This window comes from Drosophila biarmipes, chromosome 3L (genome assembly GCF_025231255.1).
Source record: "Drosophila biarmipes strain raj3 chromosome 3L, RU_DBia_V1.1, whole genome shotgun sequence".
NCBI classification, from domain to species: domain Eukaryota; kingdom Metazoa; phylum Arthropoda; class Insecta; order Diptera; family Drosophilidae; genus Drosophila; species Drosophila biarmipes.
In genome coordinates, this window is record NC_066613.1 from 18,328,858 (window position 1) to 18,346,330 (window position 17,473).

At 44.7% G+C, this 17,473-nt stretch overlaps 2 protein-coding genes across 6 annotated transcripts; both read right to left on the reverse strand.

Annotated features, from left to right (window-relative positions):
• Positions 1-961: 961 nt before the first annotated feature.
• LOC108035010 (2-oxoglutarate dehydrogenase complex component E1) lies at positions 962-14,827 on the reverse strand. Of its 5 annotated transcripts, none has more exons than XM_050886795.1 (12): positions 14,764-14,827; positions 10,717-10,834; positions 10,516-10,653; positions 9,941-10,120; positions 8,125-8,227; positions 7,266-7,344; positions 6,792-7,203; positions 5,866-6,734; positions 4,912-5,806; positions 4,698-4,852; positions 3,344-3,631; positions 962-2,342 (listed from the first exon to the last, which is right to left on the reverse strand). In XM_050886795.1, the coding sequence occupies exons 2-12, from the start codon at positions 10,810-10,812 to the stop codon at positions 2,243-2,245; spliced, it is 3,315 nt and encodes a 1,104-aa protein (XP_050742752.1). In that variant the 5' UTR covers positions 10,813-10,834; positions 14,764-14,827; the 3' UTR covers positions 962-2,242. The 5 variants fall into 5 exon arrangements, with proteins under 5 accessions (XP_050742752.1, XP_043951387.1, XP_043951386.1 ...); XM_044095452.1 differs by lacking the exon at positions 8,125-8,227 and adding an exon at positions 9,121-9,250; XM_044095451.2 differs by lacking the exons at positions 8,125-8,227; positions 14,764-14,827 and adding exons at positions 9,121-9,250; positions 12,506-12,623.
• Positions 14,828-15,429: 602 nt separating this feature from the next.
• On the reverse strand, positions 15,430-16,908 carry LOC108034411 (uncharacterized). The gene is made up of 3 exons (XM_017109294.1): positions 16,728-16,908; positions 16,392-16,669; positions 15,430-15,717 (listed from the first exon to the last, which is right to left on the reverse strand). The coding sequence occupies exons 1-3, from the start codon at positions 16,906-16,908 to the stop codon at positions 15,430-15,432; spliced, it is 747 nt and encodes a 248-aa protein (XP_016964783.1).
• Between the last annotated feature and the right edge of the window lie 565 nt (positions 16,909-17,473).

A 17,473-nucleotide genomic window follows, 5' to 3' on the forward strand; every position in this document is an offset into this window, starting at 1 on the left:
TACTAGTTTTGGGCTAATAATATATTATAAAACTAAATATGGTTTAGTAGTTATAGAACATCTGTATTTACAAAATGGGGATATCTTCAAAACAAAATTTTTTTAATTTGTATTGTGCAACTATCCTTTACTAGACCTTCTTTGTTTAAATACTATACTTATTTTAAATTAATAAAATATTTTTAAATTAAATTTGGCTAAGTAGTTAAGAACTTATGGTTTTACAAAATGGTAATATTATATAAAAACGATTTTTTTTAATTTGTATTGTGTAACTTTTCTTTGCTGGACTTTAAATTGCAAAGATCAATTGCATATAATCTTATTTTATTTATTAAAATATGTAATTGTAACCCTTCGGTACCTGGAGCCTTAAATTATTTTCTCATTTCTTGTAGCGATACTTCTTTTGGCGGAGACAGCCATAAAGTCGCAAAATACTTGAGTCAACAGAAAAATCGAGAATTCCAGACACGGAGTATTTGCTTCTGATACACTTCACAACAATTACCTGAAAACCGCCCAAGAGCAGCCCCAAAAGAAAGACACTCTCGGCTGCGATCGCTGGAGGAGTGCCTCCGGGGGAACATGAAAAACACTGTCAACATTAGAAAGTAAGGCAAGTGCGAGGCAAAAACTCTGCCAAAGATGTTCGATGAAATTGCTTTGGCCAGGGGAAAGAAATTGACCAAAAGTGAGCACTTTGCCTGCCCAATTGGCGTTGTCCAAGTTGTCAGGACGGGAAGATCTTGGCTCCAGCTCGCAGATAGCATGTGAAAGTACGCATAGAATGATGGAGCAGTGAAAATGGAAAATGCTTTGCGGCCAGTCTGCCGACTTCCTGTAGAAAATCTAGTTGCTGGTCAAGAAAAAAGCGAGGAAAACTGAAAGCAGAAACTGAGTCTGCCGGCTAGAAGCTGTTAAGGTTTTCCACATCTCATGCTTAATAAAAGACGCCATGTGCCATGCTTTATATAGTAAATTGTATATTTTCTTTTGCTTCGTGTTCATCGCCTCGTTTTACATCGACTGCAAACTCATTTCCTATCAGGACTCTTGAAACTCCTCGTCTTGTGTAATATTTCTCGTTAACATTCTACTTACTTGGTGCAAAGTTGTGATTTTTCTTTTGTTAGTAACATTAAAATTTAGAGTTAAGGTTAGATTTTCGACAATGTCGCACACACATACTCTCTCGTTAAGTTCTATAATAATTCTGTAAAATAGTCGTGTTCATTTTGTTTTTCTTGGAAAAGTTGCTTGAATGCCTTTAGCTTTCCTCTAGCTGTATCACTCTACATTTCAATATCTTATATTGGTGCGAGACAAGGTGCAATATTCATTTTAAATACATATATTTTGTTTTGTAAATATTTTGAGAGGGTCCTGATTGGACTCCGTCCGTGGATCAAAATCAATTAAAGCGTTTCGGCTGCATTTAGATGCGCTCAATAAAGGGTTTCCAAAAAATAAAACATGCTTTGCTTGCCAATTCCAAACACAAGTTGTTGAGAATCTCTGTCAAAGCACTCCTGTCCAGCTTACTGGGCGGTGTACAAAACGCGATCTATATCCCTGATAGTGGCTCCTCGATCGGTGATGAACTAAAGCACAGCTCTGTTGGTTTGTCAGTGTTAAGTATTATACTTGTTTATTTATTTAAACAAAAGTGTGTAACTTAGGCAAACAAAAACACTAAAACTTGGCCTGCGCGATCGATAAAAGGTGTCAAAACTGTGGCCTGCAGAGCCCTTTCGCTTGGCTTGAGATAGTTTAATTATATATAATACAATAAAATAAATATTAAACATAGGAATACGAAATAAAATTAGAAAGGGATTTATTCATTCTGAAAGTATAGTGATCCTCCTATGCGAGCTCTTATCACTCCAAGTATATAGGCGCATAGAATTGGCTATTTACTAGATCTTGGCTCTTTAGTCGCTTTACGCATTAAAGACTTGCTGTGAGTGGTTGTAGAGTTTGTTTTGTTTCTTGGTTTTGATTGTTCACTAAACGCTAAACATTTCGTGTTTCTTGTTATTTGTTACTTGGTTGCCGTTTGCTCTTGTAATTTCACTAAACTAATATTTAACATTTCATTACTTTCACACAATGCTCTCAACAATTTCGTCAGCAAAAAATCGTATCAAAGAGTCTGCATACGTTTCAATACAAAATATAATCGTAATTAATATTCATCGTCTCCATTCTCCATCTCCCCGTGCGAGTCTTCACCTCCTTAGATCGAAATCGCGTCGTTGAGCAGCGCGTTCAGCTCGCGGATGTGCTGGGCCTTGGATCCGGTGGCGGTGGAAGCTCCGCAGGCGCGTCCGACGTAGCTGTGGATGGGGAAAGAGTTGGGATCAGCATTGGATACTTGAGATAGCGGGCGGTGAGTTCACACAACATTCGGTATTCGATTTATTGATCTGGTTAGACACGTGCACTAAACTTTAGTCTAGTTTCTTTGATCTTAGCACAGTTATGGCAATGTTCAATGAAATGAGGGTTAGGCAAGCGCAGGGTATTAGGTGTACAGATTAAAATGATTGGAGATCTTAAGTCGAGGGTGGACCTAGAAGGGAAACCACACCGAACCCAAACATTGAAATGGACCCCTGAAGATAAGTAATATCAGCGATAAATTCTCAAGCTTCATTGAACAGCAAACTGCCTTGGTATGGTATGGTATATGAGATGTCTGCCTAAAAGCGTTAAAAAAATTCTGTTTTTACATAGTTTGTTTGTGTGGTACAAAGACAGCACTTTGGACAAAAAAGCAGATTCAATTAAAGAAGACAGGACAACAGGTGGGTTAGGTCTTAGCATTCCATATGTCGGGGTTAGCTGTGGTCATCTTCTTTAAGACAGGGACTGGCAAAAGACAATAAAAAAGTAACTTTTCAAAAACAAATGCAAAACTTTCGAAAACGCGCGAGGTGCAAACAAAAACTCTGGACTGAAAAGTAAGAAAGTGCTCTAGGATTAGATAGGGTTAGATAGTTGAGTTGGAGTTGAGAGTAGTAAGTGGGGTTGAGTGTATTGTCTTCTTATCAAGGGGGACCATGAGGCGCTAGACCATGGAACACACAGCATGCCAAGCAACAGAAATCAGAATCGCAATCGAGGAAACGGAAATAAACGGAAACGGTAACGGTAACGGAAACGAGGAGACAAATGAAGAGTTAACGGAACTGAGAGTTAATTTCCGGTTGGTAGGATAGTTATATTGCAGATAGTAGTGGGTAGTAGATAGGTTGATTAGATAGATTAATTGTAGATATAGAGTAGATTGGCGATCGCGCGTTCGATCATTGCTGAGCTGAGCTGGCCCTCTCACCTAATTTTGCGTCCGGTTTTCGCTATACGTCCGCCCGGAGCGGCCGCGATGCCCGCGGGCCTATTGAAATCGTGTCGTACGTTCTTTAAATCAAAGTGCTTGGCGGCATTAAAGTCACCGCCTAGGTTCGACGCCGGATCCTTGGAATCGCCGCCGTTCGAGTTCGAGGCGGCGAACATGCGGCTCAGCCAGGGTTTCGAGTTAGAATCGGATTCGGTGGCGGACTCGTGATTAGTATGATCAGTAGTAGTGGTAGTATTGGTGGAGGAGGATTGCTCATCGCTTTGGCTGTAACAATAACACATACACAGAGAGAGAGAAAGAGAGAAAGGATTTGTTTTTGGTTGCTTTTTCGTTTTCTTGGGTTCTTTTCGAATTTATCAAATTATTTTTCAAATTTGTTTGTAATTTTGTTCTTTGGGTTTTGCCAATTGCACGTACATATTTACACAACGAGTGGACGGGATTTGGGTTTGTTTGGGATTTGAAAATATAACACAACTGGTTTGCTCGTCTTGCACAAGTTTCGATTAGTAAAGAAGGATAACTCAGAGGTTAAACGAAATCATAATCATAAGAAGCCATGCAAAGTAAAATGGATAGGATGATATATCGGATGAATGAAGCCAATTTGCTGATGGACTCGCTTGGAGAATTTCTGCGACAACAATTTCAGTGATTCATTTTCAACTTCGAGGTGACAATGGTTTGATTTTATTTCGCGGTGCTGGACATGCTCATCCAAACGAAAATATAAATCAGAAGCGGATATCCGTTCAATGAGTGTGGCGTGTTGTTGTGTGGAGGGTGTTTCATCACTTATTGGGTCTAAGACTAGCTAATAAGATAGATAGAGAGTTATAAAGAGGTGGGAGCGTGATAAAAACCGCAGCTGGGAGGCAAGTGAGGGGTGATTGAAAGCTCCAAGTAAATTAAAATTAGCCATGGCCGTATGACACTTTTGTATCTATTGAGATAGTGAGCTCTGTCCAAGAATGATTCGGTTATCAGACTTGAGTTCAAGGATCTTATATCACATTACTATCATACGGCTATGGTTTTTTAGAGCGGTAGCGAGAGCGATGAAGAATGAGTATAAAGTCAAATCATATGAAAGGTTAATGCAAAAGTAGTGAAACAATAGCAAAGTAGAGTAAGATATTCAGAGATTCAAAGTAAAAGAGATACAGTGCACGATGAGAATAGTGCACTCCATTAAGAGTCAAAAATAAACTAAGGCTGGAGACGAATCTGAGACTGAGAGGAAAACTGGGGCGTGAGGACGTGGTCGGAGTGCTCCTGTCTCAGCCGGGTGGATGGTTGCTGAACGCTTAACCTTAGCCCTGGCACCTACCTGACGTCGCGGCTGTGGTTCAGGGCGGTGAGGAAACGGGGCTGCACGTAGGTCCAGCTGCCCTGGTTCTTGTGCTCCTCCTGGGCCCACACGAGCTCGGCGTTCTTGTACAGATTGGCCTGCTCCTTGACCAGGTCGAAGGGGAAGGGAGAGATCTGAATAGAAAAAGTTAGTTAGAAGGTTCACCCACAGTAATGATTCAATAGAGACTCACCTGCTCCACGCGCACGATGGCGATGTCGTTCTCCAGCTTCTTTTCCGCACGCGCCTTGGTCAGATCGTAGTAGACGCGTCCTGAGCAGAAGACGACCTTCTTGACATTGCTGGGATTCTGGCCGGCGGGGCCGTTGTCGGGGATGATGCGCTGGAACTCGCTGCCCTCGCTCATCTCGCTGAAGGGACTCTTGGCCTCCGGGTGACGCAGCAGCGACTTGGGCGTGCACAGGATCAGGGGCTTGCGGAAGGGCAAGGCAATCTGTCGGCGCAGGATGTGGTAGTAGTTGGCGGGCGTCGAGCAATTGGCCACGATCCAGTTGATGTCGTGCAGCTGCCGCACTCCGAACTCATCGGACTCCGGGGGGAAATAGTCGGGATCGTCGCTGCTCATCTGCAGGAAGCGCTCCACGCGGCACGAGGAGTGCTCGGGGCCCATGCCCTCCATGCCGTGGGGCAGCAGCATCACCAGACCCGACTGGCGCACCCACTTGGACTGACCGCTGGAGATGAACTGATCGATGATCGACTGGGCCGTGTTGCTGAAGTCTCCGAACTGGGCCTCCCAGAGCACCAGGGCATTGGGGTTGGTCATCGAGTAGCCGTGCTCGAATCCAAGTACAGCGTACTCCGACAGCGAGCTGTTGGAAACGGAGTAGGGTGCCTGATCCGGGTACATGTGCTGCAGCGAGTTGTAGGTGGCCTTGTCAACCAGCTGGTGGTGCAGTACGTGGTGACGGTGCGAGAAGGTACCACGCTCCACATCCTGACCCGAAAGGCGGACGTGAATGCCCTCCTTCAGCAGGGAGCCAAAGGCCATGGCCTCACCCAGGGCCCAATCGGCGACCTTCTCGTCCACCATGGCCTTGCGGGCGGCCAACACGCGCATCAGACCCCTGAAAAGATAGATTGATAAATAAGTATATGACGAGCTTATGGTTTGGGTGGTTCTTACTTGTGGATCACGAATTCAGCAGCGTTCGGAGGCGGCGACGAGAAGCGGTTGCCAATGTGTATGAGGGTCTCCTCCTTGACTCCAGTGGGCGCCACCTTCAGGGGGTCCTTGCCCTCGAAGAAGCCGGACCAGGGCGAGTCGAGCCAGTCCTTGTACTTGACGTGGGTCTCGGTCTTGGCCAGAGCGAAGGCCTCCTCGCAAATGTTCTCGTACTTGGCGGCCACCGACTTGACCTCCTCGGCGGTGACGGTGCCCTCGGCGATCAGCTTGTCGGCGTACAGATCCAGGCAGTTCTTGTGCTTGCGGATCTTCTGGTACATCAGCGGTTGCGTGAACATGGGCTCGTCGATCTCGTTGTGTCCGTTGCGTCGGTAGCCGACCAGATCAATAACACAGTCCTTGTGGAAAGTGGCGCGCCACTCAGCAGCCACCTTGCACACATGCATCACGGCCTCTGGATCGTCGGCGTTCACGTGGAAAATGGGAGCGTTGACCACACGAGCCACATCCGTACAGTAAGGGGATGACCTCGAGAAACGGGGATCGGTGGTGAAGCCGATCTGGTTGTTGGCCACCACATGGATGGTGCCGTGGGTGGTGTAGTCGGGCAGGTCCGACAGATGCATGGTCTCGTACACAACGCCCTGTCCGCAGAAGGCGGCGTCACCGTGTATCAGAATGGACATGACCTTCTTGCCCTCCTGGTCGCCGCGGTAGAACTGCTCGGCACGGGTCTTGCCCTGCACCACGGGATCCACAGCCTCCAGATGAGACGGGTTGGCCACAACAGCCAGGCGGATGTTCTTGTTTGTCACGCGGTTCAGACGCTCGATGTAGGTACCCAAATGGTACTTGACATCACCAGAACCCTATAAGCGATATCCATTTTGTAAAGATGTCTTAAGAGTTGTTCATATTGTACTCACATCATCAGCAGCCTCCAGACCAGCAAACTGGGTGAAGATCTGGTTCAATGGCTTGCGGCACACGTTGGCCAGAGTGTTGAGGCGTCCACGATGGGGCATGCCCATGATGACCGACTCCACGCCCAGCTCGGTGGACACATCGATGATCTCCTTCAGGGCTGGAATCATGATCTCGCAACCCTCCAGGCCGAAACGTTTCTCGGAGGAGTACTTCTTGGCCAAGAAGGCCTCGAAGCCGGTGGCGCGGGTCAAACGGGCCAGGATCAGACGCTTCTCCTCTGGAGAGAAGTTGAGGACACCGGGGGTCTCGAAGCGCTTGCGGATCCAGTTGCACTGCTCCAGGGAGTTGATGAACATGAACTCCACGCCGATCTTGTTGCAGTAGACGTTCTCCAGGCGGTTCAGTATTTCCCTAAGCGGCAGGAGATATAATAGGTTAATTGGATGATATATTTCTCAAGAGGATTAACTTACTTCAGGGGCAGCGAAGCCTCATCGCCTCCGATGAAGGTGGTGCTCGGCAGCTTGAACTGGCGCTCCATGTCCTGCTCGCCTGTTTTTTTTTTGTGCATTGGGTGGGAACAATGGGTCAAGACTTTAGTAAGGGGCTCTTAATGGTTGTGTCATTATGGGGGGTTAGTAAAGTGTAGGCGGCAAATGTTGGTTTGAAATTCGGAGTGTAATGACTTTGTTTCTTCTATTCGGGGTGTTCGGACACAGTACAGAGTTTAAATCGGGTTCGGATGCTCATGCTCTCATCTCGGTTCTTCCCTGGTTTTTATTTGGACACATTGTTGGACATGCATTAGGCACTATCGGTGATAACTGATATTTTTGTTTTCTAATGGGCTCGCAATCATTTCACTGGCAATCAGACTAAGTGGGGCTTATCAATCGATTTCCCTTCGTTTCGCGGGTGAAAACAAAAAAATCATGCAATTTATTGATGACATAATCGAAATGAGATATATAATAGTAATAATAATCAAAATGATATATATAGTATATTAACTTATTGGCACGACATCCAAGTTAACAGCAATTAACGTAATGAGGCAGAATGTGCAAACAATGTAACACAAATTCATTGGCAATATATAGCGCATATTTACTTGGTTCTATATATCAGTGGATACATTTGTGTGGGTTGGTTGGGTTTGATATTCGATTTTTCGATTTTTTATGATGCCGGGGATCGTGTGTGCGGGTGAAAGATAGAGAACGTCACTAACACAGTATTCGGTTTTAAGGTACATATTTACAAATCAAGGGTTAAGGAACTCAAAGGGCGAATCGCCAGGTGTTTTATGCGACCAACGCCGAATTTACTTACCAAAACTGAAATTAGCGTAAATGGATTTCGTCGAGGAGTTGCCTGGCAATTCTGGTGTATTAATTTCGAGTGGATCGAGGTGAGCAATATTATGTCCTCGAATCTAAGGTGTCAGTATTGGGTGGTTGGTTGGTTGGTAGTTGTGGTGGAGGTGTTCGTTGTGGTAGTATTAACAATGTTTTCGGATTGGATTTGGTTCGGTTTCGAGTGGTTTGTTTTAGGTTTTCACAACACACACATGGTACAAATAGAGAGAGAATTTGGAATTTGTTTTAAACGTTGTTCGAGACGATTGGCGGTTTCGGTTTTGGTTTGAGTTTCGATTGCAGTTTGTGTTTTTCGATTTGGTTACATTTAGGTTAGGAAGCAGTTATATAAAAATAAAGGAAAAGAAAATATTCAATTAAAATTATAGAATAGATATGGCTTAAACGAAAACAGATACAAGTCCTCAGCGCACGGACACAAAATTAGGCAAACACTAAAAGCTTCGACAGGATCAGTAGACAATGATCGGTGGATGGCGGGGTGTTCGAACTCCGGGTGTTAATCGAGGATCGGTGGGACAGGAGACAGTGCAAAAACGGAGAGAGAGAGACGTGGAACTGGGGTGCCGAGAGATAGAGAGTAGACAGGATGCTTAACTCTAAGACTGAAACTGAAACTGATAGATACGAACTTCGAGAAAGCCAAACACCAAAGGTTACTTACAGGAAGTCTTATAAGCCTAAGAACTCAACGGAACTCGCTAACTTATTCCTATATAGTGGGGCTCTGTTTCCCCGCCTCATCAACTCCGAATTTCATTTAACATTCTTCGGCTGTTTTTAATAGTACTTTAAGCACGAGTTATTTTCAGAACCAATTGCGTATGTTTTTGGGTGCTTCACTTAGTAGCTAGGTGGGCGAGTGGGTATTAGCGGGATGGTGCAACGGGTTTCGGGTTGAGTGGTGCGACTAGGGGTTAAATGAGAGAGTTCTGTATAAAGAATTTACCAAACAAAAACCCAGAATGCTGCCTGAGCACATCTTCGTTAGCACGACGTGCTAGCCCATCCTTGCAGACGGTTTTTTCGCGGGTCAAGATTCCCAGCGGATCCAGATCAGATGCCAAATGACCTCGTGACTATATATGGTACATACATATCGTAGATAGATAGGTTGATTAAATGCAAACAGGTGTACAGGGTAGATCAGAGGGCTTAGGTATATCAAGTTAAATGTGTGCGCCAGGAGGTTATCGTATGGCTTTGGTAACTCAAACAATGGAAACCAGCTACAAATTAACGGGCTTAAATTTACCAAAAAACTATTTCGTGTGCAAATTAAAAACACCACCTTCTGTGGCAACAAAATTAGAATACCTTGGGAAATCTCCACATAAATAGATTACTTCTAAATCTTAAGTAACTTATGAGAAATGGTGCAAACACATGTGACCAATCCCCCCCAGCAATGGCTACTTGGTGAACCGGAATGGAGGTGGTCGAAAGGAAAACCAATCTACTCATGAAGGAGTGCGTGTCTAACTCTATGGAAACTGTGGATGGTGTGGGGGGAAGTCAACGAAGTACCTTCTAAACTACCATGAGTACTGGATTCGGAATGGCCTCGGGGAATGGACAGATATGAACACACATAACATGGGCAAAGGCAACTCTAATAATCATAATCTAAACATAATAAACATTAACTGAACCTAGGAGAACGAAACAAAAAGCGCCAACGAATACGAATACGATCCGCGATGGCTGTGGCTGCAATCTCCACCGTTCGACTGGGAACTCAATGAGGAAGCCAGCACGAGCCGACCTACCTGGTAGCTCCTGATGATGGCCTGCACGGCCAGATGGTCGTCGATGGTCTTAGAGTCGGGCGCAGCGCCGGAGACGGCTCCTCCGAAGTTGAAGGCGGTCAGCGGCAGGGTGTTGGCCTGCACGGGCGCCAGGTTCGGCGGACTGACGTAGCTGTTGCTGCGGAAGTAGGCATCCCAGGACTGGAAATGAAGGGATCTTGGTTAATATTGTTTTTAAAATATACATGAAACAGATCTTTGATCTTAACCAGTGCTCGTAAGCTCTCTCTAAACATTTATAGCTAGTAAACATTTTAAAAATATTAATTAAAATGTAAAACAGTTGTAAAATCAACGTTTCTAATATTTTTTGGGCAAGAACTTATCTTATTTAAGGAAATCTCGTTTGGTAAAATATTATTTTTAAGCTCCCTCAGTCAGATTTTACGATGAGGTATTTAGCAGTTCCGCTTCATAAATAAACACACGGATTTCGGTTATTTCCCTTTTTAAGGAACTGGATTTAAAGCGACTGAGAACCGGATTTAAATTACGATTTCTTCCGAAACGAATCCCTGTTCTGGAGGAACACTTACGGTGTGCACGGAAGTGGGATCCCGCAGCCAGGCGTTGTACATCTCCTCCACATAGGAGGCGGTGCTGCCGTTGGCGAAAGGTTCGGCAGCCGCGGAGTTGTAGGTGCGCACAGCGGCCGCTGCAGTTACCTTGGCCATCTGCAAGATATTATGGAGATTCATTAGTTCGAGCTCTATTTAAAATCCCTATACCAGACTCACCTGCTGACTGCTGCTGCTCTTGAGCAGCCATGTGGCGAAGTTCTTGTGGGCCATCGGCGACAAGGCCAGGCTGAAGGCTGTGTGTGCTCTATGCATTTTGTAGCTTTACAAAATAGAACTGAAACGGAACGAGGGAAGACAATCTTTAGTGAGGATCTTATCGGGGGAGCATTATATCACTTGCGACTGATTAATCGATGGCGCTTTTGTTGACAAACAAGTGGCTGGTAGCAACACCCCCTCTGAACACCGCACCCCTGACCCTCGGCTGCTGTAAGAGCGATAAGATAGCCTAGAAGTTTTTACGTCATGGTCATGCTCTGGGCTCTAACTGTGTCACCAATCCAACGAATACTTTAAACTTGTTGCCAGGCCACCGGGCTAGTTATGAAATTCCCGCACGAAACAAGTTTGGGGTGGGGAGTGCTGCGGGGTTTTCTCGGGGGGAATTTACATACGTCTAAAGCCAGACTAGACCGCCGAGACCGGGGGATCGCTTGACAAACTAAAGCACACGTGATGCCGTACGCCTGCTGATGCCGACGATGACGTCAAGCTAACGTGGGCTGGTTTCGACAAACCGCTCGTCTTTTTGATAATCAGCCAAGAAATGGCGGAGATACTTTGGCCCCCAAATATAATGGTGAAATGGGGTTTCTACAGGGAGGCAGTGGAGGAGCAGGAGGAGCAGCTGCTTTTTGCGCAGTTTGTTCGTTTCCCAACTTTTAATCAGTTGTGAATATTTGCCCTGGCCTTTTGTTTGCCATCTCCGAATCCAGGTTTTTTTCATATTTTGACCGAAACGAGTTTGCCCAGATAAGGCCAAGACGTCAAGTGTGAGTGTCCCGGGGTCGGAGTAATAAATTCCTGCGGCCCATGACTAAACGCAGAAGCCTCTAGACGCTGCTCGGCGATAAGATGGCAAACCGGCCTCCAATCCCGATCATGCCACGCCAGCACTTCCAGAATTTGTCAAATTAATAATCAAATTATTAGCGATAGCAGCGCGCGTGCGGATGTCGTAATTGGATCCCTATCTAAGGCCGGCCAGTCGTGCAAAAAATATATACAAATTGAAATTTGGAATGGGAACCGAGGGGGCAAGGAAGGCGTGGCCAGGTCACATGTCTTATCGGCGAACGCATGCTGGCCAGACGATCCGAATGAAATGATTACAAAACGCTGGCCCCCAGACAGGGGAGGAAAAATCGAAAGAAAGAAAACAATTGGAGTGGCCAACCGGTTTAGAGCGGTCAAAGCTAAGCGTTTGAAAGTGCAGCTCTCGGGGTTATTCGGTTTTGTAATAGTAACAGTTGCAGTTACAGTTACAGACACAGATACAGATACATTTGCGGCCCCTGAAAAGATAATTGAATTTAGCCGTGTGACAGTTTCGTTCAGTGTTTATCTGTCTGTTTGCTTGTTTTGTGCTGGCGCTTTTCGCATACTGCTTTCCCTGCAATTATATTCTGCCCGACGTCGTCGCTGATGTTACGAAAACACATTACATAAGTGCAAAAAAGGCGAGAGACTCGCGCGAGAGCAGCCAGATATTAGAATGCCCAGATGGAGCTAATTGGTGTGAAATAGCACGCTGGATGAGCCTGCAGTTCCCCCCCCCCAATTCGGAGCATGACTGGAAAAATCCATTCAGATTTTGTGCCAAGGGGAGTGCGATCCCACCGACTCTATATGTACACTGCACCGCGGGGGAATAGGTGGACGAGCACCGGATTATATATGAATATATATGCCGTATACTGCGTGCGGACTGCTCCAAAAAACCAACCGAATATATGTACTCGTCGCACTCGTATCCGTATCTCGCAGATACGCGTCAAACGTTTGTTCGTGCTGAGTGCTGCGCGTCGACTGAAGCGAAAATACAAAAAGCGACCGCCTTCGAGAGTGAAATACAAAATTTAGAAATCGAATTTTTGCTCTTCACGAACCGCCGCCGCCGAGCGGGTTGAAAAATTGGAAGGAAAACACAGAGTGTGTGATAAAAAACACACACAGAGCAGGCACATGACAACTCGGCATTGTATCTTTATCTTCTGGCAAAAGGGGGTTGGGTCTTCGATCGGGGGCCTGATAACGGCCAGGTACACGGCACTTCCTCCGCTTATCTAACCGCCCCTCCTCCTGTATTTTCCCCAAGTCTCGCGTATTTATAGCCCGAATTTGTTTACAACAATCCCAAAGTCCGATCGTCAGCCGGCCGACTGTTTGAAATAATGCCGCCCACACAGTCGAAAAAGAGAAAGAGCAGGTGGATCTAGAGAGTGAAAGGTGTGGAATGCATGGTTAAAATATATTCAATGTTTAAAGAGATTGTATTAGAGAGCAAATGAGTATTATTCATAAAGATATGCTTAGGGACCATTTAAAGTACTCAAATCTTTAACATTACTTATTATTGTTATTTTTGTATAATAATATCGAATCCATTGTAACTTTATTTCTCGCTGTGTAGCTAATGGGTCAGGCCAGGTGCAAGTGAATTTGTGCGTGTGTATCGATTACTTTTCCGCTAATCAATACAGTTTCAAGTTCACAAACGAGTCACATTAATTTAACAATTTGCCCCAAGTGCGGGGTGCGAAACGAATTGATTGTGGGTGAGCAACGAACCTTAAACACTCTTTAAATAATAAAAATAAAATCAAGATGTTACATTTTTATAGGATTATTTTTTAAGAGAAAAGGAACTACCTCATAAATGAATGATTCGGCAGTGTATGAGGAATACACTTCATTTCAAGCTAATAATAGTGCTTTTATACAAACATAAACATTTCTGTATTCGTTTCATCATTGCTTAAAGAACTGTATGCTATATATCTATTTGAATTTGAAAAAGTATATTTCAAAAAATTTTAATTATTATTTTATAGATAAGATCCGGTTTTTTAAATACTATTTCATTCATTTCTAATACCATTTCATTGTTAAATACTATTCCATATATGCCTATAAATATATAAAAAATGTTAATACCATTTTGAAAATGTTTCGAATTTTATAAAATAATAATAATAATTTCAAATTTAGAATACCCTATAAAAGGGTATATGAAGGTACTGTTCAATTATTTGCCTAAAAATGTTTGTTGTAAAAACGTTAATACAACTAAAAAATGTAACTTTTTCAAATATAAATAAAAACCTGGTGTAAGTTTTACAACTCCAAACTTATGCTACCCTGTTAAAGGGTATTTGAAGGTGTGTAAGGCGCAATCGATAAGGTTGGGAGCCCGGCTTAGCGGGACCCTAAACCAGCCTGCAACTGCATTCCACTGAGAGCCCTGGACGAGCCCCCCGAAGAAGAAGAGCGGGCCAAGAGCATGAGTGCCCAGGGGGGGAGGAGGGAGTGGAGAGTACTACCACCATGGGGGCTACTATCCCCGATCTGGGGCCTCCTCAGCTGTCTTATGATAGGTTGTGGCGGATGTGCCACTTCGGTCTAGCTGTGCTTCCCCAGACAACGCGGCCGCTTTCTTTGCGTTTTATCTTTTCTCTTTGATTGATGATTCATTTGGCCGACGCAGAAAAAGCACACGCGGCACTCGCTCAATTGCGTCATCAATGCGCCAAGTTAATTTTACAAAATCACATGTGACGTCGCCGCTTGTCTTGCACTGCGAATTTCACTTTTCTTTCGGGGGCAGCCGGCGCAAGCGCTTTTCCGCCAAAGAGCCGCCCACCTGCACTTTTCGCATCATAAGACATTATATAAGAACAGTCCTTGAATCTAGCTGGGGGGGGAAAGCCCTGGAAAATGCCTAATGGAAGCCTGCAACTTGCACTTTTCCGCAAGGGGAGCACGCGGCTGGGGCACATTGATCGCAGGAACGCTGCGGGTAATTCCTGGAATTCCACATGTGGGGAAAAGCGGATGAGGGATGTGGGCCAAGGCGAAATCACGCGGAATTCAGGTCTCCCGGCGGCGGCACTACCAGCACTGTGTCGCCCATCACCCAGAGCACTTTTGGCCATTTTACCGCACTTTATTCGCCTAAAACTAGGTAAAAGTTGAAATATTTACGTTTCTACAGCCGAAAACTTTTTGCGTTAGTGGTGGGGCAAACATATCGATAGCAAGTCGAGTGCTTGCCGCTTTGTGGGCTTTTATGGCATCTATTGCGTTGGTAACACTAATTTGTAATGTGTGACACAAGATGGAGCCACTGCTGAGAGCTTTGTCAAGTGTATCATGTAAAATAAATGTACAAAATTTTCAAATATTTAAAATGTTTTCCGTTACTTTTTTGTAAGACAAAATTGTTTTGACTCTTTTTTTTGTAAATATTTTTGAGTTTAATATAGAAGGAGCCTTTAAAAAAAAGGGTCAAATATTTTCAAAAGGACAACTAATTTTCAAACTAGTAAAAAATAATCTTTTTAAATAACTTCCCTTTGAAAAAACTCGCTTAAACTTTCGTAATCAAAAGAGTAACACTACTAAAATTGAAGTCGCTGTTAAAAAACTGACTTTGTCTGGTTTTGAATAATTTCAGCTTTCCTAAACACATTTGCAAATGGAAAACCAAAGCCTGCCTGCTTAACTGAATAATACTCAGGTGTCAGGTACAGGTTACTTTCGATCATATCCACCAATTAATCAATAGTCACCGCATGGCTGAAAGAAACAGGATTTCATCTGGCACTAAACATTTAATTGCGAGGCCCACTAGACAGACCAACTTATGATTTAATATCTGCTGTACTGATCCAGACAGTAGCCGGTGATTTGGTCGGATATGCAGTCGAAGACATCGAAAGCCAGATCGCAGCTTTCACCTTTCTGGGGCAGCTCCTTGCGGTTCACTCCGTACTTGGCGGTCATTGTCCGGAGGCAGAGGTTCACGGACCGCAGGGTGGCCATGAAGAAGCCGTGCTCGTGGACGCCCTCGGAGTAGAAGCTGACCAGTCCGTCCAGGGTGGGCCAACCCTTCTGGTCGATGGCGTGGTTCTTGGCATAGACGCAGTGCAGCAGGCACTGAAAGTGTAAAGGGTTCAGAGTAACCTATTTATCTGAAGAATAGTTTTTATATCTTTTAGATGTCATATTGAATTTTAAAGCAATATAAGAAATTCCATTAAATGCACTGTAAAAAATGAAATTTAAAAATAGATTTCTTTAACACGTGTACATATCTTTTAACAAGATACTTCGAAAATAATATGTCTTTGTTAAATATGCATTTTAATAAAACCTTCTTCTATACAGTATACAAATTTAGTGATATTAGTTTTTGCACATACGAGTATATCTTCCATCATCATTTTAAGTTAGTTGATATTTATTATTTCTCTCTGTGTAGGAAGTATAGGGCTATATGCACATTCAATTTGCTGATGCATAAAGCCAGCTAATGTGTATTAAGTGCCGCCACAAAGTGCGCTTTTCAGCCATCAAATTCAGCATTGCTGGGAGGTGTGCGAAAAATCCCCGCCGGAGGCGTGTGATTTTGAATGCAACTGAAAACGCGGCTGCGCTTTTCTTTCGATTGTCTAATAACCCTGACTTTAGGTTTTGCTGGCCGAGCTAAAGTGGGGGCTTTGCCAATTGTTTCTTGGGCTGCCATTGAATTTAATTGAGCGTCGCTTTTGCATTTCATTAACACGAGAAGAAAAGCGATCTACAAGTCTGCGTTTCGAGTGGCTACTTACCCCCGCGATGCGTTTGTCTTCCAGAGGCACCAGCGTGGGATGGTATATGCCCGAACTGGCCACGTCCAGTCTGCGGATGTTCTTCATCAGCCTGGCCACATGGCGATGTGGTTCGGGCTCATCGTACAGTATATATTCGTACCGAGTGGGGGGATGGTCTACGGAGGTGCCTCCTGACACACCGGGAACTGAGGGCCAGAAAAAGTCGATGGAGTCATCGTGGGGATCGATGGGCGGTTGCTTGTGCGACACCTGCTCCTTGAGTATCTCATAGGCCTCTGTTTCGGAATATAACACTTTCAGTATAGGGAACTTACTACTGACTCGAGGGCCCACCATTAACCAACTTGTTGCGGACCTCGTCCTGGCACTCGCCAATCACCGACTCCACTTTCCTGGCCGTTCTGGGCGGATTCAGGCACTTGGCCTTCTTCGTCTCGAAGCGAATTAGATACTCCACCGCCTCGATCGATGCGATAACCACGCTCGAGATATATAAGAGTTGTGTAATCCTCATGGCTGTTTGGCGATTAATTGGACCGATCCGAACGCCTGGGCCGCTGTCAGATGAATGTCCCCCGAAGAAATGGCCGCGATGAAAACGAAAGCATTTTCACTTTTGCGAGCCAAGCCGGCCAGGATGGCCCACACTTCGCCACTTATGAATTTCCAGTTTGTCTCCGTTTTTCTGCTCTCTGGGTATGTGGTTCAATGGCAAACTGCATTTGCAACTGCCACAACTGGTTGCACATTTCCCATGCGTGCAGTCCGTTAGAAACTTGTCCTTAAAGCCCACCCCCACCCCCCAACCGCATGCCTTTGAGCATGGTCATTGGCAGCGGCCATATATCATGGCAATCCCATAGATACTTTACCCATATGCCTCTCCGATCGCATTAGGTTTCGTGCCATTGTCTCTGCGGTTGTGCGATTACAATTCGGTTATGTTGGGAACGCACTCGCTCCGATTGAGCGCACAATTAAGCGATGGCTGGGTCGCGCATCGAACTCTTCCGCCTTCTGCCCAATTTGCATATGGCCAAAAGAAATAATAACCATTAAGATTATCAAAGGCGGTAGTG

Coding starts and splice junctions, on each gene's coding strand:
- LOC108035010 (XM_044095452.1), bottom strand. CDS start 10,812: ATGCATAGAGCACACACAGCCTTCAGCCTGGCCTTGTCGCCGATGGCC. Junction 10,654..10,716: donor AGAGCAGCAGCAGTCAGCAG/GTGAGTCTGGTA, acceptor AATATCTTGCAG/ATGGCCAAGGTAACTGCAGC. Junction 4,853..4,911: donor CCATCGTGCGCGTGGAGCAG/GTGAGTCTCTAT, acceptor TTTTCTATTCAG/ATCTCTCCCTTCCCCTTCGA.
- LOC108034411 (XM_017109294.1), bottom strand. CDS start 16,908: ATGAGGATTACACAACTCTTATATATCTCGAGCGTGGTTATCGCATCG. Junction 16,670..16,727: donor CCGCAACAAGTTGGTTAATG/GTGGGCCCTCGA, acceptor ATTCCGAAACAG/AGGCCTATGAGATACTCAAG. Junction 15,718..16,391: donor AAGACAAACGCATCGCGGGG/GTAAGTAGCCAC, acceptor TTACACTTTCAG/TGCCTGCTGCACTGCGTCTA.